Source organism: Cavia porcellus, unplaced genomic scaffold (assembly GCF_034190915.1).
Source record: "Cavia porcellus strain 051 isolate PalLab524CR breed Dunkin Hartley unplaced genomic scaffold, mCavPor4.1 scaffold_6, whole genome shotgun sequence".
Classification (NCBI taxonomy): domain Eukaryota; kingdom Metazoa; phylum Chordata; class Mammalia; order Rodentia; family Caviidae; genus Cavia; species Cavia porcellus.
This window is the reverse complement of record NW_026947489.1, coordinates 28,123,085-28,138,039: the sequence shown is the minus strand read 5'-3', so window position 1 is coordinate 28,138,039 and position 14,955 is coordinate 28,123,085. Positions and strand designations below refer to the sequence as shown.

The 14,955-nt window shown below is 37.8% G+C and overlaps 1 protein-coding gene across 9 annotated transcripts in view; it reads right to left on the bottom strand.

The window, feature by feature from the left end:
* The window catches only part of Znf106 (zinc finger protein 106), an 80,176-nt gene that overhangs the window by 17,565 nt on the left and 47,656 nt on the right, over positions 1-14,955 (bottom strand). For 5 of the 9 annotated variants that reach the window (XM_013158760.2, XM_063250191.1, XM_013158758.2 and 2 more), the window contains 8 exons: positions 13,347-13,504; positions 13,203-13,263; positions 12,513-12,854; positions 9,607-10,363; positions 9,248-9,303; positions 8,511-8,656; positions 7,150-7,284; positions 494-610 (listed from right to left, as the gene is read on the bottom strand). In XM_013158760.2, coding sequence (XP_013014214.1) covers positions 494-610; positions 7,150-7,284; positions 8,511-8,656; positions 9,248-9,303; positions 9,607-10,363; positions 12,513-12,854; positions 13,203-13,263; positions 13,347-13,504 — 1,772 coding nt within the window. Of the gene's footprint in view, positions 1-493; positions 611-7,149; positions 7,285-8,510; positions 8,657-9,247; positions 9,304-9,606; positions 10,364-12,504; positions 12,855-13,202; positions 13,264-13,346; positions 13,505-14,955 lie in introns of those variants that run through there. The other 4 variants (XM_013158759.3, XM_063250190.1, XM_063250188.1 and 1 more) reach the window with 2 other exon arrangements.

The window sequence follows — 14,955 nt, the reverse complement described above, 5'->3', positions numbered from 1 at the left end:
GCCAAACTACTTTAGCAAAACATAAGGTCATCAAGAACTTCTTAAACTTACCCTGGGGCCTAGCACATAACAGATGTTCAGGAAGATTTTGCTTAGGAAGAGTCACATGAGCATCAAGGCAAACCTGACTTGCCTTATGGAATAAGCCATCTCATTAACTCTAGATCAGTTCCAAACCATACCACTGCCTTATGAAGGAATTCAGGTTCTTTTTTCATGGTGTCACTCTTAAAATGAGACAGGCTGGTTTAATCTGTGACTCATTATTTGACCCCCCAGATCTTCAGGCTTCACTGAATTTACATTTTGGTCTGACCAGCTGAGTCTAAGCAGACAGGATGGAGGACCTTGTTTCATTTACAACGGAAGACAAAGTTTCTGAGTAATGGTTCTGTTGTTTCCTCACACAAATACATACGAATGCCTGACTACCCCTACTCTTTCTCATTTCCAAACAGCAAGGGAATTTACTTTCTGTTCCCCAACCACTGACCTTTGTGTTGAAGGTGACCACAGTGCCATTTGCTAGTCCTACATATAGGATTCGCCATCGACTGTGGAGGCAGAGAACCCGGTCTTCCAGCTTTAACTCCTCTACGCACACTCGGGTCTAACAAAAGAACACAACATCTAGTGAACAGATAGAATGAAATACAAAAACAATTCTCCTGAAAGCAGAGCTGAAAATGACTGATGAAGAAAACCTGGCAGTCTATTTTGTAGAGGACTATATTGGATCTTTTCTCTCTTTGAAACAGGAGGCCAGAGACTTCTGGCTCTGGCTAAAAATGAAAAAAAAAAAAATTCTAGTAATGCCTATGTTTCTAATTAAGAGTACTTAATTAGAATGAGATAGAGTGCTTAGATAGCATGTACAGGCTCTGGGTTCCATCTTAGCACTGCAAATAAACAAAGAGTTTCCATAATAATTCAGATCTCAGGCAGGTTTAAGGAGCACTGTTTGATATGATCTTTAAGAAATTATTTATCTTAATTTTCCAAAAACAGACTAGATTACAAATTAGATTACAAATCTAATCTAAAACTGACAGTAAGGCTATTTACACAGTAATGAAGAACTGTTGTGGAGGGCTAGGGATGTAGTTCAGTGACAGAGTGCTTAGCCCAGTAATGTATGAGCCTGGGGTTCAACCCTAGCACTAGGGAACAAAAAAAAATTGTTTTTAAATGGTACTAAGTAACAAAAGGCCCCTTGCTTAAAAGCTTTTTAAGCAAGTCTGAATACTGATGCTAAAATCAAGATGGTTAAAAATGGGGGAGATAAGAGCTGTCTATAGAATGTACAAATTGTCAGCTGTCAAATCCTTTAATCTCTTCTCAGCCTTCTTTCCTGAGTTAATTTCTTAAATTATCCAGTTTTCCCTTATAAACTTACAAATATAAATGCTATACATGAAATTATAAAATACAGCCAAACCTAATAAAAATGACAAAATACTAAGATCCATGTTCCCTATGGTTAACACGTGAAATCTTGTTTCCTATGCCAAACACTATAGATGTTCCAATCTTAATATATGTGAGCATAAACATCATGTATGTTAAAACCTTTAAGGATATTGACTGAGCTGGGTATGATGACACACACCTGTATCCCAGCACTCTGGGAGGCTGAAACAAAAGGATCACAAATTCGAACACAGCCCGAGCAACTTAGGGGGACTCTATCTCAAGAATAAAAGGCCCTTGGTTCAATAAACAAACAAACTGAAAAATCTAGTTATTTTGTAATTGTATCAATCAAAATAATATTATATTTTGTTTCAATTTGCATTCATTGTCACTATAATAATTATAATAAATAATGCAAAATATTATCTTCAGCTATTTGTATTTCATCTTAGAACCTGTTTCTGTCTTTGCCTACAAACCTACTGTGATTTAAAAGTATAAACTCTTTACAACACATATTAGTTATTTTCCTTTTCATATAAGACTGTTTGTTGCCAAAATATGGTTAATTTTTTTACCTTAATGAAGTATTTGCAGGCAATCGAAATATACAGTAAATGATGAAATTTTTTAAAATTATAATAAAATACATTATTAATTTCCACTCAAACCCCCTCCCCCTGCTACTTTGAATACACTTATCCCATCAGTCCAGTCACTTCGGCAGCTCTCTTGTGTTTTATGAGAAGTGATCCAAAATATGGCGAATGCTGCTAACATTCAATGGAAAGGCAGGCTCCTAAAGTTTGATGTGTCTGTGCTTATCCACCTTATTCACTGAATCTGGCATCAATCTGGCTCTTCTCCAAAGTTAAATTGAAAAGTAAACATTTTGAATTGATTCAGGACATCAAGGCAGGCACAACAGAGCAACTAAAAAAACTTACAAAAGGACTTCCAGAATTGTTTCAGAAAGTAGCAAAAATGAAGGACAAATGTGACCAAAGTGAGGGTCAGGCACTGTATTCCCATTTGCACAGTGGATCACCCTTGCACTGTACAGTGTACTTTTCCTACTGTTATACTTGGCCTAAACTTGCTCTGCAGAGTCTCTTCCTACCTTTAATAAAATTTTGATACTGTTTTAAAAAATAAGGAGTGAGGGGGAATGTTTTGGAAAGAAATTAATGGCAATGTGTCTTTTATGGTAATAAATTTTTTTTTAAAAATCACATGCACGGACTGGATGGTGGATAGACAGCAACAGCTATGGAGGCTCTCTGAGATAGCCAGCTTAGAATCCAGGACTGGTGCAGTGTGGGGAGTCCTAAGCAGAGGGAGATATACCCTGCCAACCCAGGAACGAACTAAGCTGAGAGAAACCAACTGGAAATGCAATCCCGGTGCTATGACTGGAACAGATAAAGTCTCAGCATCGAAGCTGGAACCTGTGCCTCAGGAAACCGCAATTTGAATTCCCTGCCACCACTTAAACAAATTGAGAGTAGAACTGGCAGGGAGCCTTGCATCGATCTGTGGTGAGTGAGAGGGACGGGGACCCTTCCATAGACTAGGAGGCTTCAACAGAAGAGATTCTGAGACCAGGCAGACTAGCCGGAACAGGATGCTGCAGTGACTTCAGTAGCATATTCCTCCCTCAAGTGGGATTGGTGGGGAGCACTTGACCTGGGTGACACCACGGACTAAGACTCAGTAGGCTAGCCCAAACCAGGTCTGCGTCTGGCGGTGCACCCTAGCAGTGAAGCCTTCAGTAGGTTGACCTGGAGGGGCGGGCCCAGCATAGGCTGCCCAGGTCTGTTTCTCCCCTAGTACACTGCAGTGGGCAGAACACCTAGCTGCCACGATTCAAACAAACTGTAACCCACAAAGAAAGAAACTGGGTCTCCTATATACGCCTATATGTAAGGAACAAAAAATATTAGAAGAGGAGGCAACAAGAAAGGGCTCTCCGTCCTTAATCCTGAGAACACTGATCCAAGAAAGGTAAAGGCAAAGGAGAATGAGGACGGAAAACATACACTATCAGACACGGCACCAACAGACATAAAGCGATATCTCCGGAGCTTCATAGACAAGTTCAAAAGTGAAGTATTTAACGAAGTAAAGCAAGATATAAGTAGAATAGTTAAAGAAATGCTAAGCACCTCCCAAGAAAAAACAGATGGTAGAATGGAAGAAGAGAAAAATGGGGAGAATTGTTTGATGGAGAAAATAGAGAAGACATAGAATACATGAAGCAGGTTCAAAGAGATTACCAGCAAACTAAAAACTCTATCAAAAGCTGGCATAACGACTTGAAAGAAACTAAGGATAGATTATCTGAACTAGAGGACAGATTTGTAATGTGGGAACATGAAAGGAAAAACTTCTTAAAAATAAAATGGAAACAAGCAGTAACAATACAAAGGCTAGAAGATGATAAGAGGATCTATAACTTAAGAATTAAAAATGTAAAGGAAAAAGCAGGGATACAAACAAATGAACTGCAAAGGCTATTCATAGAAATAATCCAGGAGAATTTCCCTAAGTTAAGAAAAGGTAAAGATACTCAGATGTATGAGGCATACAGGACCCCAGCCACCTACAACCCAAACAGAGATACACCCAGGCATAAAATAATCAAAATTCCAGAAATCCAATATGAGAACAGAATATTAAAAGCTGTCAGAGACAAGAAACAGATCACTTAGAAGGGAACACCCATCAGAATTACAGCAGATTTCTCGGCACAAACCATCAAATCACGAAAAGCGTGGGGTGAAATAATTCAAGCTTTGAAAGACAATAACCTCCAGCCAAGATTGATATATCTTGCACAACTGTCCCTAGAAATTAATTAAGAAACAAGGTGCTCCTAGGATAAAGAGGAACTAGGGGAATTTGCAAGCACCAATACAACTCTACAGAGAATACTGCAGGACATTCTAAAGAGAGAGAAAAGTACCAGGGTTCCAAAAACAGTGGCAGAGAGGCCACAATGAATGGAGCAGAAAGTGAAATGAAGAAGACAAACTGACAACTAATGACAGAAAAAGAGCTCAACAGAAATGAGGCAGAGAAGGTTGGATATAATTTCTAATATAGATGGCCTAGATACACTAACTTAAAGGAAAAAATAGAGAATAGCAGGCAGAGTAGATCAAGAGATAGGGTCCACCGAGAGGCTCTTTATAGGAAATATAATTAGCCTAAAGAAGGTTATATGGACCAAAATCAAACATGAGAAAATGGAACTCGATGTGATAGGGAACCAAAGAGTAATAGGGGTAACTGGACCAGTATATATGGATAGGTTGAACAGACAGGCTTTAATAGATGAAGAAATCCAGCCCAGGAGTGAAAAAGTTCAGAAACACTTAGGTAAATAGCAGGTTTCCCCCTCAATACAAAACCGTGAGTGTTGGGGAGACCCAAAAATACATAGTTCATTCTGGGGGAGTAAAAGGGAGGAATAGTCCTCAAAAAAAAAAAAAAAAAAAAAGCAGAAGATATAGCTAATAGTGTATCAGGAATTAAAACCCTTATTACTTGCACGACTCTGCTTGGTTGGAACTCGTTCTGTCCTAGTTTGTGTACGAGCATTGGATCTGAGGGGCACAGACGGCTGTCCATAGCATAGGGGACATCTTTAATTCCCTATTAACTCAATTAGGATCCATGAATGACTTATACTGTTACATCATGACTGATCTTAGTTAAATCTGACTTGTTTGATTGCTACTTATTATTGACAGATTTTATTCAAACCTGTAAGGTTGATAGCAACAAGTTGAGGAGTACAGACAACTATACTGAAAATGATATTGATTCACTACAATATCCATTCTGATTTGATTACTACCTGTTTTTGTAGCTCTACACTATCTATAAAGTTGTATTTCTGTTAATTCTGTTAAAAGTATAATTGATATGCTCAATTATACTTTATCTGATGATATACCCAATTCTGTTAATGATAACAAGAAACAGCACAGTGACCAGGATAGAACTCTTTATACAGCAGATTTATATGTCTTTTTAGTTTTATATGTCTATAGGAAAAAGTTTAGTTCTGTCCTGCTTTGTTATGTTTTTCCCTCTAACATAGAAAGGACAGAAATACATGTTACGACTCAAGCTTACATAAAACCTATAAACAGTTTTTGAACACTGATCTGATGACACATGATGAAATGAACAAAAACTCTGAAAGAAAGTGGCACTGCGGTACCCGATCCTAATTCCAGAGTGCTATGATGTGAAATCCAGCAATATTATTAATCTTTTTTCAGAAGGATTTTTATCTAATATACTGTGTTAGGTCTCAACATAAATGAAGATATGGATAAACGCGTACATATCTAAGTGTATAGGATTGATAGCCATAACATTTAAGTTTTTGTTGGATAGTTGAACAGAACTGTTTGCAGTCTCTCTGGTTGAAATCCCATTTATATGTTCCATTTGTGTACCTTGAACAACTATTTATAGGGGGACAATATGTATACATCAGCTAGTGATTTATTACTGTATTACTTTTCTTTGAAAGTATGTACTATTTCTGCCTGTTTTCTTTTTTTTTTTTTTTGTCTTTCTTTTAAAAAAAAATCACATGCACTAAATTTTGCAACCAATTTGCATAATTTCCATAAAACAAAATTTGTCCATATTTAATATGGACAAAACTTAACATTTCATTAAGTTTTGATAAAGCATACAGCATGTGAAAAGATGAAAACATTCTCTTAACTTACAGAATATCCCAACAGCCCAAACTGTTCTCCTACACAATCTTTCAACAGATCCTTATCACACCCCAAGTAACTACTATAGTTGTTCCTCTTCTAGGATTTCATATAAAGAGAACACATAGCATGTAGTCTTTTACACTGGGCTTCTTTCATCTAGCATGAAGCTTTTGAGATCCATCATGTTGGTATGCGCATCGATTTTTCCTTTCTTTTTTAGCTATTGTCATTCGATGGTTTATATACCATATTTATTGTTACAAATCACATTTTATTTATCCATTTACCAGTTAGACATATTGACTATTTTTCCTTTTTCCTTTTTTGGTGCTACTGGGGACCAAACTCAGGGCCTCAAGCAGACATATCCAACCTTTTGGCTTGCCTGGGTTGTACTGAGCAAAGAGAAATTGTCTTGGATTACCCAAAAAACATACGATATAGTTTTATGTAAATTAAAAAAAAACTTTTAAAAATACTTGTTACTGCAACATTTAAAAAATGCAAACATTTAAAAAGAAAGGGCAAGCAGCCTATGGACTACAAACTGGACATATCTGGGCCCTCAAGCACACTTGGCAAATGCAGTATCACTGACCTATCCCTGCATCTGTTGTATAATGCAATTTTCTCTCATTTCTCTCAATGTATTTAGATTTCAAAAACTCTCAGGGGAGATATTCAACTCTAATTCTACAGATTTCAATAAACATTTTATTTTCTATTCTATTTAGGATTAATTTTGGCAAATGAGCATAAGATGTAAAAGTAAAAATTAGTGGGTCAAGACCAAGGGAAGTATACTTATTAATAGAAAAATACACACTGGTGGAGAAACAGAAAATGTGGTTTCTATTAAAGGCAATAGACTTAAGGTTTATTGATGTGCTAAAACAGGTTTAGAAGCAAAACAAGAGAGTCAAGTGGGTAGAATGAAACATTTCCCAATGTCTCCACCTTCCACTTTGACTTCTGTGCACCCACCTACCTTAATATTGTAGCAGCGAATGGTGTGATCACTGGAACCCGTGTAGAGTGCAGCATTCTTCTCAGAGGTCTGAGTAACCAGGAGGCAGTTCACTTTGGAAGAATGGCCCTCAAAGACGCCAATACACTTCCGACTCTAAAGTCAAGTGCGGATCAGATGATTACTTGAAAGATGTGGAAGGATTAGATAATGTATTTTCTCAACTCAACAAAATAATGCAGAACTTTTACTCTACTGCTGTTTTCAATGCCTACAATAGTGCCTGGCACACAAAAGGTATCAAAGAAATATCTGTTCACTGAATGAGTAGCAAATAGTCTGATATTCTCAGGTACTTCTATGTCAGCTGAGCTATACTAAAAAACAATGATTCACTATAACATGGGTCAGATTTCTTTTTCATTTCTACTAAGGCTGAACCCAGATCCTTCATGTTGAGCTACATCCCCTAATCTTTTTTTCTATTTTTTAATTTTGATACAGGGTCTCACTCAATTATCCAGGCTGGGCTTAAACTTGCCTCCTGCCTCAGCCTCCCAGAGTCCTGGGAGTAGAAGTATGTGCCACCACACCTAACTCAGAATTTTAATGCCTTGGGCAAGGTTCTCTAACAAATAGGCCAAGGATCTTGCAAAACTAAACTAGCTAATTACCCAGAAAAATTGTATATTTGATTCTTAGTTTAAAAGAATGTTCCACAATATAAAAAATTGTCAGATGCCCTCCCAGGTCCTAGCGGTCCAGGTGTGGTTGTATAAAGGACTATCCTAACTGTTACCTCTGTGCCCATTAGAGTGCACAAGTAGTTAGAATGCACAAGTACACACACAGGCATGTGTGCATGTGCACACACCCATTGCAATTTAAAGTTAGACCCAAACTGCAGAATGCATAAAAAGGATGTATTTTCATACAATGCAATATTACTCAGCTATAAAAAAGGATAATCCTGAGGACTTTATAGGCAAATGGAGGCAACTTGAGACCATACTCACAAGTGAAATAAATCAAACTTATATCTCCTTAGTGTAAAAAAATAAAATAAAAAAACTGAAAGAGTAATAAGATCCAAAATGTACAACAGATATTATAGTAATGAAAGTGTGAGTGAAGTGGTTTTTTTGTTTTGTTTTTTTGGTTTTTAAGACAAGGTCACATAATTTAGGCTGGCCTTGAGCTCCACCACAAGATACAAATTGGCCTTGAACACAACTATATAGCCTAGGCTGGCTTTGAAATCACAGTAATACTCCTCCCTCACCTCTTGAGTACTGGGATTATAGGCATAAGCCACTATACCAGGCAAGTGAGATTTTCTAAAACCTGCAACCAAAAACATTTAAAGTATTACATGTATTTACCACCAGATTATACACTCGGACAGTTTTATCCCCTGAACAAGTATACAGTAAATTTCCAAATATTTGAATTGCATTCACTGCAGCCTGGTGCCCTTCAAAGCTTCCTTCTGTGGGCTCATCATCATCTCCTGGCTCTGAAGATATTTCTAGAAAACAAGAAGTATCTCAGACATTTCAGCTGCAGCCTGAAAAGACACTCAAAATCAAAACCATACCACATACTGATCCCTGAATTAAATTTAAAAAGAAAAATTCTCCTTAAAGCTTATTTCTACTAGCAGGATATCACAGTCTTTATTAAAGAGCTTTGCTATGAAGATTCTATAATAAGGAACAGCAGAGAAGACCTTTCACTTAGGAAAAAGATCTTTACAGCAGGAATTTTTGAGTAGCAATTGGAAGATACCTTATCTCTCTCCATGTCACCTCCATAATTTCAAAGAGTTTTTCTCTAAGCAAGGTATCATTCTTTAAGCAGTTTTTTCTCAAAGCAAAAACTCCTGGAGCTAATGAAAAGTTAACACTAACAACAAAGACAAAGGAGCTAGATAGGAGACTGGCAGCAGAAACTTGCAAAGGTCAAAATTGCAGATCTACTGCTGATCCCAACAGTCCTCTTAGGGCAACCCCTCATCACTCTCCTATTTGGTAAACTTAGTCAACAGGGAAATGTGAACTCTAAATTTACCAACTTCTTTTTTCTGTGGTTAATATAAATAAAATAGAACAACAAATACCTGAAGAATTCTTTGAGCCTTTTAAGGAGCTGATCACAGTCTGAGTTTCTGCCACACTACAAAGTAATAGCAAAAATATATGAGAACAGGACAGGTAGCAAAACTAAAAATTTTCTGATTCAAAGGATTTTTTAAACAATGGCAAAGCAATAATGATACATCTGAAATTTCTAAGAGAAACAAAAGCAGTGAATACAACACAGACAACAGAAAATAGAGTATCCACTACCAAGATTTGATTCTTCTATAACTTATTTCGTAAAATTTGGTTCTTAAATTGATTCATGACTAAAAGTCCTATTTAAAAAAAAAAAAAGGCTGATGAAAGCTGTTCTATCTGGCCCAATACAACACCTTACCTTACAAGGACGCCATCCTTGTTCTGAGTGACAATCTCACTGGTGGAGCTGACTTCATCACAACCAGAACGAGAAGTTTCTATTGGATTTTGCTCTGCAGTGTCCCAAATATCCTTTTTGGAGGGACTATCTGGTTTCTCTTCTCCAGATTCAGAAGAATCGATGGCTACTACTTCTAACTGTGGATGAGGAACTTCTAAAACTTCCAGAGAGGAGTCGCTCTCTGGCTCATCTCGGAGACTCTCTTGTTCCCGACTAGTTCTGCTGTCCTCCCAGGTGGAGGTGGTCACTTTCCCTCCTTTAGGTAACTTGCCCATTTTTACTTTCCTTACAGGTTTAGCAGTAAATACATCCTGCTCAGTGTCACTATTCTCAGGAACATGAGCAGCACGTAGCGTTTTTTTCTTCCGAAGTTTCTTCTTTTTCTTGTTTCCCCTGGTTTCAAGAGATGTCAGAGTAGATTCTGCCTGTTGCTCAGGCTCCTCAACAGGAGAGGGAGGTTCTTTCTCTATAGGGGTTTCAGAAGCAAAAGATAATCTTAGAAAGGAACTGCTACAGGCCTCAGACCCACTGTTGCCTTGGGTTGGTTCTTCTTCTTTATTTATGCTAGGAAGATCAGTTGATTGAGGAGAAGGAGAGTTTTCTCTGCTTCTGCTACTTCCCTGCTCCACAGAAAACTTCAGATCTTGGTTAGGCTCCTGACAAGTGTCTGTTGCCATGAGGCCTGAATTAATCAGATGACCATCACTGATTTCTCCTGAATTGAAAACAAAACAAAGTATTACATCTTTATTTTTTTTCTTTTTTCAGTTGGGCATTGAAACCAGGACATTCACACCAAGTTACACCCCTTCTCCCATTTTTGTTTTGTTTTGAAACAAGGTCTTGCTATGTAAGTCAGGCTGGCCTGAAACTCACCAAGATCCTCCTGCCTCAGCTTCTCAAGTGCTGGGGTATTACAGGTGTGTACCACCTTGCCTGGTCCCCAGCCTTTCTTTATGTTTTCTTTTGAGATAGGGCTGCCAAGTTAACTACGATGACCAGGCTGGGCTCATAGTCCTATAGTCCTTCTGCCTCAGCCTCCGGAGTGCTAGGATTACAGGTATGCACCACCATGCACAGTTTATTTCACCTTTTGTAAGTGTTTTCCATCACAGACACAAATTGCAAATTATCAAATGTTTCAGTAATATATCCACAAAATCATGACTGTTACAGCTAGCTGTTAACTCACTCTTCAGTTTCCCATAACTTGTATTCCTGTTACTGCATTAATCTCAAAACAACACAGGTATTTCTTACTCCTTACAAAAGCTCTTACAATGCTGGTTCATACCTGTGATCCTAGCAATCTGGAAGGCTGAAGCAGGAGGATTGCAAATTCAAGCCCAAGCGTGAGCTACTTAATGAGGCTCTGTCACACAATAAAAAAATTTTTTTTGGTCTTTTTCGTTTTTTATTGGTACCAGGAATCGAACTCACGACCACCTGCTTGCAAGGCAGGCGCTTATGCCGCTGAGCTAAATCCCCAGCCCCATAATAAAATTTTTTGAGGGGGCTGGGGATTTAGCTCAGTGGCATAAGCGCCTGCCTTGCAAGCAGGCAGTCATGAGTTCGATCCCTGGTACCAGTAAAAATACAAAAAAAAAAAAAAAAAAAATTTTTTTTGAAAGGGTGAGGATATAATTCAGGGGCAGAGGACCCTGAGATTGATCACCAGTACTGCAAAGGAAAAACAAATTTGATATTGGTATGTTCATTAGTATTGCAACAGAGTATTGGCAGCAAAAACTAAACTAATTTTTCAGACTTTTTGTTTTCACTCAAGAAATTATATAAAGCCAGTTTGTTTTTTTGACTTTTCATATAGCACTGTGTATGTGTGTATGTGTATATCTGTGTATACTGAGAATTGAACCCAGGGCCTTTATATTGAGCTACACTCTCAGTTCTTGTTTTATTTTTTTATTTTGAGATAGAGTCTCAGTAAGTTATTAAGTTGCTCAAGCTGGCTCAAATTTGCAATCCTCCTACCTCAGCCTCCTAGAATGTCATGCCCAGCTAATAACACCACCATATAATCATGAAAATTTCTAATAGTATTTTGAATAGCTAAGAAGTTACTCTCAAATGCTAACCAGGTGAGTGTTTTATGAAAAGAGTTTTTAAAAAAACCCACCTTGACTACTTCTTAAAACTACCCCCCTCCCAAAAAAAACTACCCAGGTTCTTGTTAGATGACTTCAAACCCCAGAACCTGTACCTTTCTTTACCATGGCTACCTACCCTTCAGACTTGTATCAGTCCTGGCTTGCGTTTGAGATAAAAGAAGGGTAAGTACTGCGAAGTTCAGGACATGTATCTTAGCTAGAAAACTGCCTGAACAACTTTAGCCTATTATCACAAAGACCCTACAACTCTACATCCTTTTTAATAAATAGAGACTTTTAGATGTTAATGCAAAGTCAACTCAATAACCTTCGAAAAACTTAGGGAAAAGTTTCTGACATTTAAATTATATTCTCTGTAATATTTTAAAATAACTGTCTAAGCTAGGCATGGTGGCACATACCTGTAATCCAAGCACTTGGGAGGGTGAGATGGAGGATTACCATGAGTCCAAGGCAACTGGGCTGTACAGTGAGTTCAAGGTCAGCCCAAACTACATAACAAGACCCTCTTTTTAAAAAAGAAAGAAGGAAAGAAAGAAAGAACGAACGAAAGAAAGAAAGAAAGAAAGAAAGAAAGAAAGAAAATAAATTACCCTCCCATGTGAAGGACATTTCAATGAAAAATTAATTGTAATGACTTTAGTTTTAATGGGCAAGTATGGCTTTACACACTGATATGCAATTGTTCTAATTTCACTACAGACATGCTTTTAATCCATAAATAAGTTTACTTACTATTAGCTTGCAATAATTCCTTGGGCACACTGCAAGCGTAGCCTTGTGACATGGCACTGACACTCTCATGCTGTTCAGGAGACATGGGCTCTTGTTTAACCTGAACCGATGAATCTGGAGCAGGGATACTGCCATGGGCTTGGAATGTAGCAGATGCGGTTACTTGGAGAGGGGCTCCAGCAGGTGATAAGCACCCATGGGAAGGAGGCAGCTCCAGAAAAGCTGGAAAAAGAGGAGCAGGTAGCAGTGTGGTATCAGCAGATGTCTGAGATCTGTTGTTCCTCTGATCTCCAGTGAGGTTATGGGCTGCCTGGTCTGGGTGCTCAGATGGTTCATATGTTTCTAGAATGGGAAACATACACACACAAATGCAAAAATGAATATATATAAATATATATGTATGTTCTCATAATTCATCAAAACAGAATCACTACCAAATTTTTCAAATTTTAAGTAACTGACCCAAAGTTACCATTAGTTATACTAAAGAAGAGTCAAAATTTGAACAGAAGCCTTAAGATTCCTAACACAAAGCTACTGTCTTTGTTGCTAAATAGAGCAACAGTTGTGGAGTTGTAAACAAAGACATGAAATAAATTACATGACTGCTTCATGACTACTTTTCTTCTCTATAGACAACAAAAAGCAGTAAGTTCGGGGTGGGGCACAAGTTCATCAGACACTGGATACCTTGCAATCCCTGTAGAATCTGTATCCTATGGGTCCTCAGTGCATTCATCTCCATAGTTATCTGAAAATAAAGTATGTGGTTATGCATACTAAAATGTAACTTTGAGATGATTTGTTGTTATTAAACCATTCTTGGCCTGTTACCTGCTGCTTGAGCATGAGTAGCCTCTGAACTTCAACATATGCAGTCTGCAGAGCTGCCCGGGCTTGCAGGAGGTTGTTATCCATGCACTGCAGGGATTTGCTTAGTTCTTCCTCTCTTAAGGAGATATTCAATAGCTGGTCAACCTGAGACCGTTCTGCTGAAAGATTAAGGTCAAGCTTAATATCAGAGATTTCCCTATAATCATAAGGCTGTTCAGAAGACTGAAGTCCACCAATGACTTAGGATTAACCTTTGTTTTCTCAATGTCAATTAAATTTAACAAATCTCATAATAAAATGTGTGATCAAGACTAATGATATTAGCTGAGGCAGGAGGATTTTTAATTTGATGCCAGCCTGTGCTACCTAGTAAAACTCTGTCTCAACAAATAAACAAACCATAAATAAATAAATTTTAAAAAGAGAAACACAAATGACATCAAAGCTAGAAACCAAAGACGGAAGTAGATGGAGTCGTTTGTCTGACCCAACCTCCAGGTCCCACATTTACCTCTCTAAGTGAGCTCTCTGTCTAGGTACATCAGCTCTTCTAAGTTTCATCTCTCACTGTTCCATTATCTACCACCCACTTCACTCAGGGCTTCTGCTCAGACTGGTTGCAGGTCCAGACTACTTGCACTCTTCCAAACCATATTCTTCTTAGTGTGTCAGCTAACTTCAAATACTTTTTAGTCAGATTGCCTGTTTCTGTCACTAACACTTTTTAGTTCCTTACATACTCTGGACATGAAACATTTGTCAGATATATAGTTTGCAGATGTTTTCCCCATGTGTTAACACTGTCTTTTTCTCTGATTGTTTCTTTGAAAAATAAAGAAGTTTTTTAGTTTGATGTAGTCCTATTTACGAATTTTGCTTTAGAGGTTTTTTGTTTTTGTTTTTTTGAGACACAGGCTCGCAATATAGTTTAGACTGGCCTTGAACTCACTATATAACCCATGTTGGCCTCAAACTTGAGCTTCCCACCTCAGCCTCCTGAGTGCTGGGATTATATTCAACTGGTTTGCTTTTGGGGTCTTATCCAAGAAATCCTTGCCTATTCCAATGATGCATTCCCTCTATGTATTCTTCTAGTAGCTTTATAGTAAGAATAGTTTTCTTTATTGGAAAAGGTTTTCTGAAGAAAAAACAACTTTGATATTGTGTCAACAGAAACCCAAACAGACTGTTTCTCCTATTAGATACTAACAACACAGATACTTATGACATCAAGTGTAACAAACAAGATGTATCAAATAAGCAATCCGTTCTGCAGTAGACACCAGTTGTCTGTCCTCCAAATCATTCTGACACTATATACTTAAAAGACAGCATCAGATTCCACAAGTTTAGGACTCTGACCACAAGACTAACCTCATATTTAGGGGCAGCTGTGTTTCTGATAGGTATAAATTAAAAGTTCCTGCAACCACTCCTTCAGTTCAGTTAATCTGCTGCAATGGATGACATATGAAAATGTCCATATTTACTAGTTTATTATAAAGGACACAGATGAAGAGATGTGTAATGCAAGGTATATGGAAAGCGATGTGGAGCTTCTTATGCCCTCTCCAGATGTGCTATGCTTCAGGGACCTTCATGTGCTCAG